Below are 19,947 nucleotides of genomic sequence, written 5' to 3' on the forward strand. Positions count from 1 at the left end.
ATTACACTGCTGAAACCTGGAAGCAGTGATGTTTTAAAGAAATCATTCAGTGTTAGATGTTATAGCTATTCTGGAATCTGTAGTTTGTTCATAGTTTATGCTGTAATTACTGCAAGCATATCCCTCATTCCTTAAATTAGGTTGCAAATAATGAAACAGGTTATGTAGGTACCTGATAATTAGCAATAGCTAACAATAATAAAGTAACAATCACAAAAGAAAGTGAGGAAAAAACGTCCTATTTTCCACTGCAAAATTTTCAAAGTCAATGATGTCATTCAAATGTCAGCATAGCATATACAACACACAGCCCTGATGTTTCTTTCACACTGTAATCTGATAGCTATTTTGTACACAAATTCCAGATACTGCCCTAATACTTAGGCATTGTTCCACTCCCCATGCCTCAGTGCCATTTAAGAATGAGCAAATACAGGTTGCCTCTCTGGAATTATAATAATGTATATTTACTCTCATTGCTGCATATCTTTCAACTATCCCTTGTTTTAATTTTTAGTTCCTCTTGCCCATAGAAGTCTCTTGGAGGACAAGGTAGCTGTGCCTTTGTAAACATGATGAGAGAAGATAGATTGTAGCAACACTGAAGACTTGAATTTCCTTAACTCCTCCATTATTTTCACAGGATGCTCTATTTGTGGAATCACCAACAACCAACTATTCCCATTTTGCCAAGCAGAATAAAACATTAAGATCAGATAACATAAAAATGATCAAACCAAACCCCCACCCAACCCAAAGCAGCGATCTAAAGTGGATTAACAGGGAAGAATATAAGATCATATCACACTGACATGATACACCTTTAAGTTACCCATGCCTATAGTTATTATAAGTTATATAATAGATAGCAATATACTTATCATATTAACTATTCATGCCTTTTACGTTATTCACGCCATGTCCTGTGAGATCCACTGATCATGTTTAGATTTTTAGATTATAAAAGAGGGAGGAACAGTATTATAATGGTGGAAAAGAGTTTTAATTTCTTCTTAAAAACTGTTCTTTAGTTTTTAGTCATCTAATACCCTATTTTTACTCAGCATTAGCCTCTCAAGATACCCATCCCTCCACAACTGCTGTATGGACAAAGGTAATTTTGAGCTAAATTCGCCTTTGTTTTCTTTTTTTAGTAATTTCAGCTGTAGGTTTACTGGTTTGGCTGCCTGCAGACACACCTAGAATACTTGTGAAGTTACATGGTTTCTTGGCTGTACTGAGAACTTCAAACAGGCTGGTTTAAGAGGAAATAATTTGGTGATACCTGACAGGAAATTGCTTTGTGTTCAACAACTGGACAAGAGAAGGAAGAGAAAGAAGAGACTTCAGGTAATAATTTCCTGAAAACAAAGAGGCAGAGGATTAGAAGTAGGGTGTGAAGTCAGAAGCTTCTGATAAAAATGTCAGTGTTATCTTCCTTGAGTTTCTGCCACTGAAGTGCTGTTTCAGACATGTGCTGCGCACAGGGAGTATAACACCTGCAAATAAGTCCCCATTACTGTCTTTGTGTTTCCTGCTCAACCTGTTGGCTAGGGGCTAACCAGGTATTCACATTCAAGTTCTCTGATCATTATTTTGATGTACTACCCAAGACGATGCATCAAATTTGAATTGCATCAACAAGATCTCAAAATGAAATTCAAAATGAATGTATTCCGATAACATTTGTGGCTTTAGAGTTACATTTGTCTTTTAAAAATAAACACATTAAACTTATTTATTTTTGCAGGTAAGACCATTAACAGCCAGAGGAGTAGGGCACTTCTGTCCAGGGTTTGGGGTGATATCCTGTGATCTTTGGCCTGTCCTATGTATCGTGTGACTGCGCTCCTGCCATGTAGTTTGCTGCGCCTCACCTTCCGATGTGTGACCTGGGCATGGCAGCGCTCCCATCTGCGGTGGGAAAAGAATACTGGGGCTACCGAGATGCCATGACACAAATTAAATGCACGAGACGTACGATGATGGAACTGTTAGGACTACTGTGAATTCTTATCAGCAGATTCAGGGCAGCCATGGTCTTCAAAAACAGGGCGATGGCCCGCACAAGCACGAGAGCGAAGCTCCCATTTGTCAACGCCTCACTTAATGCATGCAACGACCCAGGTAAGACACCGCATCTTTCCCCTCAAGTCTCTCTTAACAATAATTACTGTTCTCTTTACGAGGGTAATTAACGTTAACGTCTAATTTTCCGGGCCGGCTGTTGCCGCTGCCGGCCCCGCACGGGCGCTGGGGAGCTGCGAGCGCGCGCCCCCTGGCGGCACGGAGCCCGCCCGCCCCGCAGCGGAGCCGCCGCGCCGCGGCCCGTCCCTGCCCCGCCGCGCCCCGGACCGGCCCCGCCGCCCCCGCGCTTCCCTCCGCGGGCCGGGAGAAGCAGCAGCCTGCCCCGCCGCGGGCCCGCGCGCAGGGCGCTGGAGTTCGGGACGTTGCCGGCCGGGGCGCGGCCCGCCCCCGCTGTACCCAGCCGCCGGCTCCCGTGGGGGCTGGGAGTTGCTGGGGGCCCGCTCCCACAACCAGCGGCGCACGAGGGGCTTCCCCGGCCAGCCCGCGGGACGCGCGGGAGTTTCCCCGCAGAGGCCCGGGGGAAGAGACGGGGAAGGCGCGACAGTCGAAAACGCCCGGTGCCGCTCCCCCGGCCCGGCAGCGCCTGGGGCCCGTCCCCGCCCCGCGCCCTCCAGCGCCGTGCCGGCCCCGGCGCCGTTTCCCGCCCGGGGGGCTCCAGCTCCCTCACACCGGCCGCCCCGCGGGCTGGGGCAGTCACGCGCGGCTCCCGCGCGCGGTGACGTCACCGCCCCGCTCCCGCCTCGCCGCCTCAGCCGGCGGTGGCAGCCCGCGGGCGGCAGGGCGGGCCGGTGCTCCGCGCCTCGGGCGGCGGCCGGCGGCGTCGCGCTGTGGAGAGCCCGCCCGGCGCCGCCTCCTGCCTCCCCTCCCTCCCCTCCCTCCCTCCCTCCGCCGGCCGGCCCTCCCGCCCCGCGCTGAGCTGCCCCATGCTCGGGCTGGAGAAGCCGGCGGGGCAGCAGAAGCCGGGCGGGAGCGGTGGGTTTCCGAACATGGCGTCCGTGGGGGATTTTAACGTGCTCAGCTCCAGCATCCCGGCCACCAAGGTGGAGCTCTCCGTGTCCTGCAGGTACGGCGGCGGCTCGGGGCCGCCCTGCCCGCTCGCCCCGGCGCGTCCGAGGGGGCAGGCAGGCGAGCGGGCGGGTCCCGGCGGCGTGCCGGGGCAGGGGGCCCCTCGCCCCGGGCTTGCCGCGGGCGGGGGCGGAGAAGGGGCAGCGGCCGGGCGCGGGGTTGCCCTCCGCATGCCCGGCGCTGTGCGAGGCGCTGCCCCCCCGCCCTCGGGCAGCGTGCCCGGCGCGGGGGAACTTGTAAAGCTTCAGCCTCGGGCCGAGCCTGGGGGCAGCCCGGGGCCGCAGCTCGCCCGCCGCGGAGTGCCGCCGCCGGACCCCGGGGCAGAGGCGCCGGCTCCCGCAGCGGCTGCGGGCAGCTGCCGGCTCTGCCGGAACGGGCAGCGGCCGCCGCCGCCGCCCCAGGCCCTTCCCCGGCCTCTCCTGGCAGCGGGGAGCGGCAGCCGCTCCGCCGTGGGCGCTGGGCGCGTTCTCCGGCAGCTGCTGAACTTCTGGAGCTGTCCCAAGTGCCGCGGTCGGGGCGGGGGGACTCCTGTCCGGAGGAAGCCTTTCGCAGGTTCTTTGACTCTCTCTTGCAACAACAGTGTTACGAAACCGGGCGTGTTACTTCGTCACGTTTCATCGTAACGCTGCTGCCGATAAATTAAAAAAAGCCAACCTGTAACACAAAACCTAGTGCGTGCAGTATTGTTCCTCGACGTTTGTTTGCCTGTGGTTTGCTTATCGTTGCTTCAAAAATCCTGCTTTCCCCCTTGCAGCACAGAGAATTTCCCATTAGTGGTGTAAAAGTGTTTTTATTTGTGGACTTTTGTATTCATATCCTCATTCACATTTTGCAGCTTCCTGAAGTATTCCCTAGTAGTTGCAGAGCAGGAGTTCCTTTCACCAGCAGAGTTGGCAGCTTCTGGTAGATAATTTGAACAGTTGGTGGTGTTCCCTGATGGGAAACGAGACAAAGTTTGTGCCACAGCCCCATTGCCTCACTTTCTCGTGTAGTTGCCCAGGAGTTGCTGCTGTTAAACACTACTATGAGGACAGAACAGCAGCACTTCAAAGTAAATTGTCAGAGTACTTTCTCTCTTTCCTTAGTAAATAACATAGGATTTGATTTTTTATCAAGGGTGCATTTCAAAAGAAGGCTGAAATTATGAGAAATAGAGTAAGATTGAATTTGGAGTACTGAAACAGTCACTAGGTTGACATATGAACATGCTGATGTACTTACTGCCTGTTACTGCCCATCTCTGCAAAGTTCACTGGTAACAACCATAGAAAACCCTGGTCCTGTGAAGGGTGTGCTGCTGTGTGTAAAAGAAATCCAGGACCTTTAGTGTGACTTCTAGGTTCTTCAAGTAACACATGTCAGAACATTTATGCTGGGTTTGACCCAGTTCACTTGTACTGGAACTTTCATTCTAGGTATTGTTTGTATATACCTGCAATATTTTCTTCAAACATTAGTTTTGTGGTGATATGAGGATCCATCAGATAGTTACGAAGAATCGTAGGTATATAAGATATTGGCATAGCAATCAATTCTGACCTTAGTTACCTTACTTGTAACTAATTTCTGTATGTAGTTCACAATGTTAATTGCTCTGTAAGTATCGTCAAAAGCCAGGTCTGTTTTGTTAAAACTGTTTTTTTCTTTTGTTTAAAAAAAAAGGCCTCCCATCCTGGTATGTCTCGATGTCAAGTGCAGAAGGATGGCATTTTCCATGCTGATTCCTTTCTTCTTTATGTGCCGGAATGACAGCTTTTGATTACAAAATCATGATTCAGAATTGAGTGTAAAATGAGTGGTTGGGGCAGAGGTTAATGATTAAAATGTTTGTGATTCATCTGTAAGCACATTCATTGGCTAAAGCTCTCAAAAAGTAGTGTTAAATGAAATTGTGAAATACAGCAAGTGAAAACTACAAAGTCCAGAGAATGCTGAAAAATTCTTTAATAATTAGCAGTTGTCTATTCCTTGACACTTGGAGAGAAATGCTTTTAAAATAGTTTGGGTCATGACGTGAGTTTTCCCTTGATACCTGAAGAAACGTAGAACCAATTTGGTCATTAGTTTACAACAACAATTATCGGCTAACAATTCTTTCTTCCTAGATTTTTACTTTTTACTTGTTTTTCATTGTAGGAAATATGGGAACTTCTTCCAGTTTGTACAGGTGGTGTAACTTGGTGGCCAGTGAAGCAGTGCAAGGTGTTTCTGCCACAAAATAGATTTGTGACTTGTAGACAACAGTCTTCACCTCGCTCTTCCTTTCCTGCTTTTATTTCCTCCTTCTCTCCCTCTCACACACTCTTTCTCTTGCTCCCTCTCTGGTGTCTTGTTCATTCTCTTTCTTGTGCTCTTGCGCTCTTTCCCTCTCTCACGTTTCTCTCCCACCTCCCCCTCTCCTGCTTTTGCTTCTCCCTCTCCTACTTTTGCCCCTCCCCCCCCTTCCCTTTCCCCCCCTCTCATTTTTGCTCTCTTGCTCTCCCTCTCTTGCTTTCTTCACACGCAACCCCCCCCAAAAAAAAAAATAAAAATCTTGTTCTCTCTTACTTTATCACTCATTCTTTCTCTTTATTCAGGAAGGATACAGTTTCTGTTCACTTAGCTTTTAATTCTGCATGGTTTGTCAGCACTTCCAAAGTTAATTTGCCCTGCACACTCATACTGCTGATGTTACCAAATTAACCAGGTTCCAGTACTATGCAGATGGCATTAACTGCAGGGGCACATTAGGTAGCCTTTAGGAAATGTGCATCTCATAGGTTGAGGAATTGTCTATGAAAATTATAAAATCCAGAAATGTTTTGGATATCAGGTAATGCTCTTTCTGGGGTTTCTTTATGACTAAAAACTTTTCACGTGATTCCCATGGCTAATTGAATGCCAGCATTGGCTGTAGTTTTACAAATGCTGGAAAAGCAAGAAATGAATGTAGTTTTTTCTAGTTAATACTACTCAGTGCCTATCTAACAAAATGTTTACGATTCTTTTCTGACTCTAGTAAGATGTAGATTTCCAAATCTCTGAGTTTTTTTTATGAGGTATCTGTATTCTTTGGCTCAAGAGCCATATCTAATGTGGCAGAACAACTGAAATGTGTCATCCCAGAGTGTTTGTAATAGTCCACTATTGTCTGGATCAATTGTTCTAGTAGCCATCTCCTTCTGCACCCTGTAGCTCCCTTCATCACATGCCCTGAAGGGCATCCATGGTCTGATGAAAATTTTACTGTCACTTGCTATGTGATCCTTATTTGTTGTGGTGTGGCATAATTTTGCACAATTGTCATGTGGTGAAGGATCGGGACCTTGGCCCTGCAGGCAATATGGAAGAGGCAATATAGCCTGCTCTTTATATTTTGCTCCACCGCTGTTTTCCAGCCCAAACTTTCCTCTTTCTCTCAAGGGGTATTTGCACTGCATACTGATTATAGACCTGTGCCTAGACTTGAATCTCCACTTACCAGCTGTGTGTAAACTTGTGGTCCCATGTGAGGGTGAGGTAAGCTTCAGGCCACGTGTCTGTCATCCTGTGTCTCCCTCTCTGGTGATGTTCTTCACTGATTCCAATCTAGTTAAATCTTGGAAAAACTTCATGTTCTGTTCTCATCTTCCCTATTATCAGTGCAGTTACCATGTGTTGATTGAACTAGGTATTTAATGCTGAGAGCACAAGTAGATAATGGTTATCACATATCCTGCAGTTTGTGCTATGTGCGAACATAGGAAGTTCAATGTAGTTCAATGGGAGCTCAAGTTTTTCACTTTTTTTTCTCATCTGTATAATGGTGGTTTCTGTTCCTCATGGTTACTGTGTGCACCGACCTAGTGTTTTTCCTGTAGGCTCCTGATTGAACCACAGCCTTTATGAAACCTTATCTTACAGGAAAGGCCAAGAGTTTCATTATGCCTCATGTTAATGTTTATTTACTTATTGAATGAGAAGTTATCAATCAGAATTGTCTTCTTGAGAGTAATTTTTTAATATCTGTGGGAAAGTGAAGCTGTAGTTTGATCACTTTATGACTTCTAGTAGTGTATCAAAGATGATGTGGTTATCTAAAAGATGGTAAAAGTGTTGTAAAATACTGACACAGTACAGAGTCACTTTGCTAATTCATGAAGTTTGTTATGATAGTATTGTTCTGCTAGGCTTTATGCTCAATAAGGCAGTCTGTCCTCATCGTTCTGGGTTTATGCTGGGTAGGGTCTACATTGGGTGTATCCCCACAGCCAGCATAATGTGTGTAAAGGCAACATAAACTTCTTATCATGGTTAATTCAATAGAAATACAATTGTTTGCCTATGCCTGGTTTGGATCAGTTCTATGTCACTTCACAATTTATACAGAAATCTAATACTAATGAATGGGCTGAATGGAATTAAGCAACTCCTATTCTCAGTAATGAAGATAATTTGATTTCAAGTTTCTTGCACAGAGGAGCAAACATACTACTTCAGAATTTTTGCCTTCCTTTTTGTTTGGCAGGCTGAAAGTCTTAACCAGCTACTTTCTAGTGGTTGCAGTACCCAAAAATATGTTTAATTATATCTTTGATTGTCCTAGGCATTGATTTCTGGCAAGATCACTTCTGTCCAGCCAGTGTACTTACTTCCTGGGTTTTTTTAACTATTAGTAATGTGTTAGAAATCCCTGTTGCAGAAGGACGCAATGATAAAAGAGATATCCATAACAAATTACTTGAGCTTATAACTCTGTATAGTACAAAATATAGAAGATAAAATTAGTTGTGATAAGTCTGTTTTTAATTTTCCTGCTTTCTTAGTGTATGTGTATCCAGGTTGGATTGAAAGTCTGTGGAGTGGTTATGTGTGACCGATAACAGAAAGTTGATCTTACATATTTTTTCTTTGAAATGAAACTGACTAGACAATCAGTTGGCTTCAGCTGAGAAAAATGAGTATATTGGGAGAAAAAATATGAGTGGGTGACAGCGTCCATCAAAATAGCCATGGAGAGGCATTGCTGATAGCCTACACAGTTTGGTTTTCCATGTATCTGTATTGTTTGAACTTTAATCATGCAGCCATGTGACTTCTACAATTTAAGGCAAATCTATTGCTCTGTAAATTCAGTGTTGTGAATGCTAGGAACAGGTCCCAGGTTTCATACTAACTGTGCAAGTCTCAGGACTTGGCAGGTTTTCTCTAAACTTATCTTTACCTACACGGAGCTTTGTTTGGGTGTGCTTAGCCGCAAACCCAGCATTTTTTCCTAATGACCAGGTGGCTACTGCTTAATTAGTTTCACTTTGTCTTGTCTTTGTGTAATTGTGTGGTATAATCATATTTCTTTCTACAGATCATTGTCGCAAGTAGTTACTCTGTGTATGATGATGTATTTGTGACCCTCAGAAAATGGTGCAGTGCAGAGGAGCATCAGCCTGGTGTGATAGCAGAGACCTTGCAAGTGGGGACACAGGATGCAGGGAGGAGGAGCAGGAGGGGAGGCTGAACAGAGGAGGCTCGGGATGCCACTGGGGACCCCAGTGCTGTAAAGAGTCACCAGTGGTCAGTAGAGAAGGGCAGGCTGGGAGCTGGGCAAAACTGTTTTTTTGAATAACAAAGAGCTGAAAGAGCAATTCTCAAGCAGATGTAAAACACGCCATATAGAGCAAATTTGGATGTAAAATGGAGCTGCAGACCAATGAAGCAAGTGCAAGGTGTAACAGCATGTTGGAGAAAGAGCCCAGGTGGGGGTCCTCAGAGTGGGGAGGAGGAAGCCATCAGTATCATACTCCTGCTGAGACGCCCTGCTCCACCTCTGCCACCACAGTAAACTTCATGCTTCTCCCCAGACAGGACGTGGGACACTAATGGACAGCTCCCTGTAACACCCCCCCACAGCTGAAGCCAACAATCTTGGGCCTCAGAAGGGTGGTATGAAGGAAAGCCTGACAGCAGGAGAAGGTCTAGGTACTAGGAAGTGTGTGACAACTTTAAATGTATTATTATGAAGGTTTTCTGTAATAGTGTTATTTTCCTAATTTTCTTGCTTTCTCTGCCCATCTAAGCAGTGCCTCACCCACTAACAGACCCCTGCGATGGCTGAGAAAGGTTGAGGTGTATTGCATTGATGGTATACGTTTGCTTTCTAAATGACTTCTTTAATGTGTACCTTTTAAAGAGTTGTTTCGGGAAAACTGTGCGAAACCAATCTGTATGTTTTGTATATTGTTATACATTAATGAAACACTGCATTAAATACACATTCCTAAAGAATTCAGATCTAAAATAGGATAGCATATCCATGGATTTGAATGGGCTGGGTGAAAGTAGCTGGAAGGGACTGGTGAGCTCACACTAGATTGAATAGGTCTTTTGACCACCAGCAATCCTTAGTGCCATCCCCCAGGATATATCACTAGTAGCTCAGAGCCAGAGGCTGTTTACTTGCCCAGCCTTGGAAACATAAATGTAGCTGGTTTGTTCTGTTGGTTTCAAATCATAATTCGGTTGGTACTGAAGCAGAGTTCAACCAGTCTGTGATATTCCTAAATGGACTTTTTTAATTTAAACTGGAACAGCCCAAGATCATGTTAAGGTCTGCTTCACCTTCATGAGTATCTTTTCATAATTCAGTACTTCCTGTCTGTTTCCACAGAATTCTTGCAAAACTATTGCTATGTTTAGGTAAATAAACTTGGCAATTTCTTTGGTTTTTTTTAACCCCCAGGCGTAGTGAGCAGTTTTAATAGAGGTTTCATCCTAAAACTCTTTGTGTACATCAGGGGTCCTCAAACTACGGCCCATGGGCCAGATACGGCCCCCCAGGGTCCTCAGTCCGGCCCTTTGTATTTACAGAACCCCCCCGCCGGGGGTTGGGGGGGGAAACCAAGCAGCCGCAGATGACTGCCTGCCACTTCATCCATGCGCCGGCCCCCTGGTTAAAAAGTTTGAGGACCCCTGGTGTACATCTAGCCAGAGAAGATTTTCTGTGGGTTGTCATAAAACTCATGGAAGCACTGCTGATCTAACTCTTCTCATTGCTTCTCCCTTTCTTTTTCCCTTAAGAGAACAGCTTCTGAGCTAATATATGTTTAAATTGACAATGAAAGTTACTAGGAGGCTGAAAATTCTTTCTTTGTCTTCTTGTGAACAAGAAGAGTCAATTACTTCTGCAAAGGTTATAAGGAGGTATTGTGGATGTTTTCTTAACCTTGTGTATCAGAGATATGTTTGCTTTCTTCCCAGCTCTTCCAGTGTCCCGAAGAGTGGAGACAACCTGAACAGAAAGGGAGAGGTCATCCTAATTGCCTCTTAGACAGGAGACCCACCGTTTCCTCGCCTGTGAGCCTTTCCAAGAGAACCAGTTATTTTGACAAGAAGATAAAATTCTGGGATATTGTCTAATCTGCTTTTAGGTCCAGGGCATTTCAAATCTAGAGATCTGGAGGCTAACAGCTTGCTTTTCATTGCATTCTAACAGAATACAAAGAGAGAGAGAGTAAACACCTATGGAAAGGTGACTACTTAAGCTAACACTACAAATGAAAAGTTGTTTGTGAAATTACTCTGCAGGAAGTGAAGTGGACTCTTCACTCAAGTAGGCTCTTTGGATCGTGCGTCATCTTACCTAGGACTGACCGTTGCAAGTCCAGTAATGTCAGTTAAGGCTGAGGGACAGTGACTGCTAGGATGTAATATAGTTATGTTACCATTAGTAGTAGAATGGATGCTATTCTGCACAGTAAAAAGTGAGGAGATGCTTTTTTTTTTTTTTTTTTTAACCTTCCTTGAAAAAAGCACAGCATTAAGTGAGGGAGACAGAAATGCATTTGTTTAATCAACTGTTAAATGAACTCAGGACAATTCCTTTTCCCGTGGAGCGATACAAGTGTGCTGTGAGAAAAGTAGTGTATGCTTATATGAAAATGTAATCTATTGAAAATGTATACTTTCTAAAAATTAAAAATTATTTTGCATGGGTAGCAAAGTTTTGTGTTGAATGCTTAATTTCACAACCCAGGAATCTTTGCATGCATTTAAATGTAATCTAAAGATGAAGAAAAACATAAAACCTTAACAGCCAGAGAGATTCTGACAAATTAATCTGAAGTAAACCACATTTTTATCATTAAGGATTTCTGAGCTGTTGAAAGCAATGTATAAATAGATTTTTCCAGTCATAGGAACACAGTTGGTTTTGGTTCTGAAGGTGTTTTTGTTTGTTTTTTTGAAACTAGAGAAATAGATTTTAAACTATTCAGTTCTATAGTTACTGTAGTCTGTCCTTCAGTGCCAGAATTCTGTCATTTGCAAGGGGGAATTGAATTTACTTCTTAGCATTTGGGTTTAACAAAGGGTTAAATTTAAAACAAAAAAATTACAAAGCAGGAAGTTCAGATACTGATCGTTAAAGTAAAGCCAAATTTGAAGCAAAGTCTATGTGAACAAGGCAAGTAAATGTTAGTTTTTAACATAGGTCAGTCTTCGTCAACATACATATAATGCATAGAGTATATGAGATCATACAAAGCAACACAGACTGTAACAATTTCTGCTTAGCTACCACTGCTAACTAGGTCAGAGAAACCTGAAGTATCTGATTTGTACATACGAGATGTTTTTACATTAAATGAAGTACAAAAGACTTGACATTAGGAAACATTTCTTTACCAAGAGGGTGGTCAAACACTGGGACAGGCTTCCTAGAGAGGTAGTTGGTGCCCCAAGCCTGTCCCAGTGTTGAAGAGGCAATGCCCATGCTTTAACATTTTGTCAACCCTGTAATGGTCAGGCAGTTGGACTAGAAGTCCACTGTAGGTTCTGTCCAACCGAACTATTCTATTCTATTCTAAAACATTTTTTTCAAGCAAAGCACTGAGCAGAAACTGTTATTTTGACAGATCTTTATGAAGTTGATGAAACTGTGTGGACAAAATGATTCTGCAAGGCATAGCTAAATATCTTTTACCTTTTCTTGTTTACTGATTACTTTCTATCCCCTGGGGAATTTGCTCTCATTTTACAGAAAAATAAATCTTTATCCCAACATTTTTAATCTGTCTTGTGCTTTCCAGTTTAGACTAAGTAGGCGTTATTGTCATGGTTCCTATTTGTTTTTTTGTTTTTTTCCCTGAGTCATCTTATGCTATTGCAACCATTTTGGAAGGTCCACTCTGGAATGGGCAGGTGCAGAATGAATTCCTTCAGGATTTGTGCTGGTAGAATAATGCTTTCTGCACAGATGTTCCTAGACTTCTTTGCAGTAGGTATTTGATGTGTGTGTTTCTACTGGTAAAAGCATGTGTCTCCTTTTTTTTTTTTTTCTTCTTCCTCATAATTGATATCAATTCCTTCTCTTTTTGCATTCTTTATCTGAAAGGCTTAATGAGCATAGAAAAAGTATAGTCACCATATTTAGTCAAAATTGATATTGATTAGGAGGAAGAAACAGAAGTTTCAGGTATTTCTGGTTTCTGAGTTTGTGAGCTTTCCTAGAACTGATTCCTGAGACAAAAATAGGGTACTACTGAAAAGAATGCTTTTCTCAGGAAAAAGGGAAAGAAGTACACCTGGTATCACTCAGCCTGTGCAGGAAGTGCCATTGGCTATTACAGGGATAAAGACTACATGAAGTTCCAGGAATGCATCCAGTTTCTCCTTTTGCTTTTAACATTTCTGTTGGTTGTAGACTCTCCTGTACTTATGTGCCATGCAGTCTGCATATATTTAAAGGACCAGTTTGTTTGTGTTCCTCCTGAAATGAAGATGCACATATGAAATTGAGCAGCCTTTTGAGCTGTTAGGTGATTTAGTGGACCGATCTAACTTTTTTTTTTTTTTTCCTGTTGGCACTAGTCTTTAAGTTCCTTCCAAAACTGGCTGCATTGGTTGAACAGCTTGTTAAGTTCTTATGTTACTATTTTGGTTGGTTATTAATGATTTGGAATATCAGGCATGTCTGCAAACTTTGCTGAAAACGTTGTTTATTTATGGTAAAATGCATGAAGAGTCAAACTGAGGATATTACAAGCTGTATTAGTTCAAAACTGTGAATGAATGATACTTACTGACCTGAATTACACTGTTAAACTTTGGTATCTCAATCCTTACAATCCTTTGGGGGATACTTTCTATGTAGAAATGTTCCCAAGCAGCTGATAGCTGGTGACCAGGAACATTTTCAGGAAGTATTACAGATTCTTACTTTGTTCTTACACTGTTCCCATGGTGGCTCCTTTGTGCCACTGCTGGAGTAAGAGTATCGAGACAGACTGAGCTTTATAATACCCAGTATAGCCAGTCTTTATGTTCTTATGTATATGGGAAAATAGAGGAAGAAAACTTAAAGGAACAAAATAAGAGTAGGAAATATTTAAAAAGCTCCAAGCACCTTAGCTTAGTATATGAGTCATTAAAATAGTTTAATCTTAATCTGCAGTCAAAAACATTAACATACCAATTATAAGGTCATTGTACAGTATTTATGCAGAGGAATTAAAATTGCTTGGGATTCTGATGGTGAGCATGGGAGGCCTATCCCAAAACTTAATGTACTATTTCTTTCCTATAACCCTAAATCTAGGGTTATATAGCAGTTCATTTTGGGATAACAAAACCAATTCTAGTTCCTGTGAATTAATGGCACATCTAGGTATGTATAATTAAAGAAGTATAGGAGGGAATTTTAATCTTGGATTGCAGATATTGCAGAATTTACAGTACTGTCTTTTAAAGCAGTTTGTAGTCATTGTCAAATACAGACTTGTAATCACTGATTTTCCTGGGTTTATTAATATTTCAATTTGTATTTCCATGTTTTTGGTTAAGATGGAATACAGTCTCTCTGAGTATAATTAAATGCATATATAAACATCCCACTTCTGAATGGATTAGAGAGGTTCTGAAGAAGTAGCATGTACAGACTTCAGTTCAGGTTCATTCACAAATACTAATTTTCATCCTACTGCCTACTTTGGCTAAAGTAAATAAAACATGCACCCCAAGTTCTTTTAAAACTATCTTTTGTTCATATTGATTGTTCTGAAACATGGAGTTGGCAGTACCTAAATTGGGAATGCAGTATCTTTTCCTTGTTGAAGTCTGAGTAGACCACTTAGAGCGCCTGTATTGAACTACATGTTAATGCACTTTTCAGCACTGTTCAGTAGCACAAAAATGTGATTTCGATCTGCGTGAGACTAAGGAGTTTGAATATACTGTACTAATTATTAAAAATAATAAGCTGTAAGGGATGTAAACTGATTATGTAATCCTTCCTCTTGCTTCAGGTAGCATCAAAGGACTTATTAGGAGTTGTAGCTACCTAACAAGTTCTTAAAGACCCTCAGTGGAGATTTTATATCATATCTGTCCACGTTTACAATGAAAGATAGTAAACCAAAATAATAAAGTTCAACTTCTGCACCTGCAGTGCAGAAGGTTCAATTTAGGGTTAAACCTGTTTCTACTTGCTGTCTACAGGAAGATCAGCTTCAACTTGCAGCAGTGTTTGCCTCATAGATATATTCCATAGATTTCTGATTACTTCTGCTTCTGCTGCACTCTGGTGGCTACATGTCTGTCTTAGATTGCAAGAAATTGGAGTACCCAAAACATTATTGCTTGACTTGAGTGTTTACCAGTATTATGAAGACCAGAGAATTACTCTAAAGTATCATTTTTCTTTATGTATTCCAGTATGCCGTATTCCCAAAGGCTCAAGATTCCTGACTTCGGTTCAATTTGTGATCTACTGTGATGCCTAGAACCATTTTTGACATAACTGTTGTATATCCAGCTATGCTGCATTTTTGCTGTTGATTAAGTTTAATACCGAAGTTTAATACTTAAACTACCTGTCTAAGTTTAATAGCTTTTTCTTCTCCCTGTTCAATGGCATCCTGTTTTCAGACCATTTTTCTAGTTCGTCAAGATAATATAATTTATTTTATTATTTTATTTTAAATTTTTATTATTAAATGATAAAATGTTGGTAACTATTCTGACAATGGTTTTCTGCTCAGTCCTGGTTATCTAGGCTTATTGTTAATTTGAGTTTCCTTATCTGTGTATGATTCTCAGTTGGCTGAAGTGTGGCTACAATATTGCATAACGAGATTAATTCTTACTATTATTCCTAGGTGTTTTGTAGATATATAGAAAACTCATAATTTTGGTGTATATCCTGTGTATGCTCTAGTTCTCTTTACTCATCTGTGACAGATGCTTACAGATATGTCCTGATGGTTCTGAGATCTCATAGCTATTCCTTTAAGTAAAGTCTGAAAGTTTTGGGTTCAACTAGCAAGTTAATCTCTGGTAGACATTTGTGTTTTAAAGATATTTCTACTCCTGATTTCTATTATATATTTAATGTGCTTGTCCTGTGTTCCTTTTCACTTCATAGTATTGGTGTATATGAGCCACAGTTTGCTCAAATCCAGAATGTATAATAAAATTAAATGTAAGATGACTCAAGGGTTAGTGCTGACTGAATAAATCTTACATATTAGGAGGGCAGAAAACTAAGCTGACTGATCAAAATTGTTGAAAATATATATGCTTTGGTATCTGATTTGTATCTTTCACCATTTTTTTATAAATAAGATTATTTTTCTCTTTTTTTTTTTTAACAGAAATCTTTTGGACAGAGATACATTTTCTAAATCTGATCCAAGTGAGTATATAGCACTTTATTGTTTTTCTCATCATATATTGTAAATATGTAAACACTGGATTAAAAATTAGGTGGGTGATTTTCTTCAGTGTGAGGTTTACATTGTTTTTGTGACAATTATTTAAAATAACTAAGTTACACTTAAGTTACACTAATAGTTTTTGTTATATGGACTGGAATTTTAAAGACTGTATTCAATATTGCTTTTCTGAGCTACATAGACTCTTATTTAGCAATCAGCTTACATTTCCCTGAAAACTCATAAACGTGGAAATGTATTTTTTTTTTTTTTGTAGTATCTGTTGTTCTAGATCTCTTTCAAAGTTAGTAAGCAAACTTCTAAATAAACTAGAAACACTTGTAACTAGAAACACTTGTTGCTGCTAGTGTCTACTAATCTCAGAGTCAAATGCTGAAAAATTAAGTAAATTTGTCTCTGGGAAACATGATCTTTACTCATCAAAAATAGTATAACTGGATCCCCAAAACCTCTCATGCCTATGGATTTCTGTATGATGGGACTTCTGATTTAAAATTTATGACTATTTTCCTGTATCAGACACTTTATAAAACTTCTATCGAGGAACTGAGACCACGAAAATTTTCCTTTTTTTCTGATAGTGTTTAATCAAATTACTTCTGTAGTGTTAATTGACTAGTCCTTAGATTATGGTATCTTGGGTCATGTTGTCTCCTCTACAACTCTCCATATCTTTGTCTATGAATTCACTTTTTTTTTTTTAGCCTGGGCTTTTCTTCCTTAGAATACCATGTATTGTGCTTACTGACACTGGAAAAAAACTGAGACACATATACTTCTACCAAGTGTCTGGACATGTAACCATGTCCTGATGGGATATACTTGAATGCTGAGTCATGTGACAGTATGAAACATTTGAGTACTTTTGTGAGAGTATGTTTGTCTGTTCTTAACCAGAAGTTTCTTAAGAGAGATTCCACAATAGACTTTTGATGGGAAAAGCTTTTACTTCCTAGGGAAAAAAGTTTTGCCTGAAGTTAGAAGTACCTTTGATATTCTTAACCTAACCATTTTTTTTTAAGGAGACATAGGAAATACCATGCCTCTGGTGTAGGTAGATCATGCAGAAGCAAAATTGAGAATTTTGCATGTTACTAAGTTTATTAGCCAATTAAAAACCAAACTCACTCGTCTAGGTTACGCAATTTTGAAGGGTGGTTCTGATAGACTGAATTCAGGGATCTCTTTATTAAATCCAGGCACCTTTTGACAAAAGTGGTGAGGTGTCTAGTTTTTAAGCTCAGGTATTATTAGGGACAAGTGCTTCAAGTTTTTATCAGATAGGGAATTGTATTGGGCATAAATTGCAGGGTTTGGGTAGCTGGGGACTGCAGGGTGATCTTTGTGGGAGGAGGCCAGGAACCACCCTGTGGCTGTCACAGCTGGTTCAAGTTAGCTCTGAAAGCCATGTGAGTAATGACTGCCTGCCAGAACTTCTGCCAGACAGGGGAGCACGCAGTGCCCCTGCCCAGACATGTTTTAGAAAAACGTGGCAGCAGCTAGGAGCTAGAGACACAGCTGCCAAAGATACTGCCAGAGCCACACGTTGGAAAAATATGCTGTTGGAGATGCATTCTTGGAAGGAGACACGCCGTGCAAAAGGCAGTACCTCTGATGGGTCTGTGGCTTGTGGGCAGCCCAAGCCAGGGCAGCTGTGCAAACCCAAGTGATCACGGCTGGTGGTAACCCATGCTGGGGAAGGGACACAAGTAAACAGAGTGGCAGGAAAACCTAAAGAAATTTTAATAGCTATCTTTAAAATATTTCTGAGAAGTAAACTGGTGGTATTTTTTATGGATTCAAAGTATATGGATTTTTTTTTCCCAAGTATCGTAATCTTGCCTATCAATTCAAAACAAACTGCTTTCTAGTCTCTGAGTGGTAAAAAAAACACACTCAAATTGGTAGTGTGCTTTAGAGAGCTGGTCTCAAGTTGGCAGTACCCAGTTATGCTGCCAATCAGGCCTGTCTGTCACAGGTTAGCAGTACAAAACCATGGAATGCAGTAATGCTGTCCTTGGTAAAAGAGAGAAGGGGGAAACTGTTGGCTCTGGAAGTGCTCATACTGTATTTGCACTCAAGAAATTACCTGGCAAAGTATGGGTATTTGATTATGGGTGCTCTCCAAACAGTGTACCTTCAGTATTCTGCAGGGGGGGTTTATTAGACAATTTAGTTTGTTTGCTCATAGTGTCCTTCAGCTGAGCATAGTTACAGGCCCCACTGTAAAAGTGAATGGGGTAAAGATGTAGTATAAAAAGTGCTGTTCTTTTCTGTAGTTGGAAGTACAGCAGGGTAACGTTCCTCAGTGGCTCTTTGCTTGGACAAAGGCCATTCTTAGGCTGGCCTGTACACAGTAACTATCCTGTTAGCTAAAATGGTATCAAACCCAGCATCATACCACTTTCACGAGATTCACTTTGAGACCTACTGAATTTGCAGCCATTAGCTCTCATACAAGATAGAACCATGTAGGGTCACTCTGTATCTTGAGGTCTCATTGGATTTGACTAGTGCAGTTCTAATATACTTTTCAAACTAATGCAGTTATCTAGGGATCATACCGATAGTGAAAATCTGATTTTATCCTCTTTGTCTTTTTCTCAGAGGGACACGCATGAATATAGTTGACTCCCATGTCAACATAAACAGCCTTCTCCTGAAATTAAAAAGGAACTTGTGATTTCTCTGGTTCTCTGAGGAGGTTTACTTAGCCTTTGTTGATACTGTAATTGCTTCTCAGCATTTATCCAATTCTGACCACTTTTCTGCAATCTAGAATATTGATGCCAAGAGGAAGCTGGCACTTTGCCTCCCTAGAGGCAAGTTACAGAAATAATGTAGAGATATTAGATATAGATGGAACAGACTTGGATAGCCCTTGTTCATGAAGTATTTTAAACAATACTGAAGTCTCTTACTGACAGTGCTTTCTCCTCAGTGGAGTCAAAGCAATCATATATCTTGATTACTGTACCATTTGGACCATTCTGTTCTTCCAGTTTGGAGACTGTTTTTTCTAGGAATATTTTTGAGAAAACCTATTTTTATTTTTATTATCTGGGAGAAAATAAGCTAAAGCAATGCTTCCCTGATGAGACAGGGATAAGACCTGCAAAGGACATACAGGTTAATGAATTTGGCATGTTTTCTTCATGTAATCACAGCACAGGCAGAATCATTTTCTTCCCATGCATTGGCTTTTCCTCTAAATGAATTTCAGTTCTATTCTCAATTGGGGTAATAGGTATGAGAAATTGCTGATTGAAAATTTGGATGTAAACTCTTGGCAAAATGAATACAATCCACAATTATATCTGCTTTTTAAATTAGTGAGACATTTGCATTCTTGGAAACCACTACTGAAAATCGGAAAATATTCATTGTTGCAGAACTGGTAACATCAGTTTAAAAAAGTTTCCAATGGGTAAAGTGAAAGGAAAGTTTGCCTGATTATATATAAGCAATAGGGGTATTTCCAGAGAATTTTTTTTTCTTGTTTTTTATCTGTGAAAACTTCCTTTGACAACATTTCCTTCTCCCAGGGTTACCTTGGCACAGATCTTACTAGATGTAAAGGTTATTCAGAAGTTCAGTAACCTTCAACACTTTTGTAGGTGATTTCATGGCTTCCATTTCACTGTATTTTCTCATGTTTTCTGATTTAACTTCATTCTTTGTGTAATATAGTTCAGCAGTCTACTCCAGAACGAGTTGTGAAAATAGGCTTGTTGGTTTGGATTCATCCTACTCTAAGTAGGAACCAAAGCTAGGAGCATAATTGCTCAAGGATTCATTTAGATTAAATGGAGACAGGCAAACATCTCCAGAAAAAGATTTTTAGGGTTTTTTTTCTGTTTTTCTTCTACAAGACATCTTATTTGGAAAAAAAATGTTGAATTGTGTTAAATTTTAACTTCTATGTGAGCTAAAATATTGAACTTGCATTTTTCTGTTCTTCCTTATTTGCTACTGCCTAATGGGTTTTTTTTTGGGTGGGTTTTTTTGTTGCTTTGTGGTCTGATATTTGTGTGTGTGTGTGTAGCAAATACCTTTTAAGTAACAAGAAAATGTAGTTTCAAGCTTGACTTCATTTCTACTTTGGTCTGAT

General features: G+C 41.2%; 1 protein-coding gene across 4 annotated transcripts in view; it reads left to right on the top strand.

The window, feature by feature from the left end:
- Positions 1-2,852: 2,852 nt before the first annotated feature.
- Positions 2,853-19,947, top strand: part of CPNE8 (copine 8) — a 110,004-nt gene continuing 92,909 nt past the window's right edge. For 2 of the 4 annotated variants that reach the window (XM_055807798.1, XM_055807800.1), the window contains exons 1-2: positions 2,856-3,151; positions 15,756-15,796. In XM_055807798.1, coding sequence (XP_055663773.1) covers positions 3,012-3,151; positions 15,756-15,796 — 181 coding nt within the window. In that variant the 5' untranslated portion in view covers positions 2,856-3,011. Of the gene's footprint in view, positions 3,152-15,755; positions 15,797-19,947 lie in introns of all 4 variants that reach the window. The other 2 variants (XM_055807799.1, XM_055807796.1) reach the window with 2 other exon arrangements.

This window comes from Falco peregrinus, chromosome 6 (genome assembly GCF_023634155.1).
Source record: "Falco peregrinus isolate bFalPer1 chromosome 6, bFalPer1.pri, whole genome shotgun sequence".
In the NCBI taxonomy this organism is placed as follows: domain Eukaryota; kingdom Metazoa; phylum Chordata; class Aves; order Falconiformes; family Falconidae; genus Falco; species Falco peregrinus.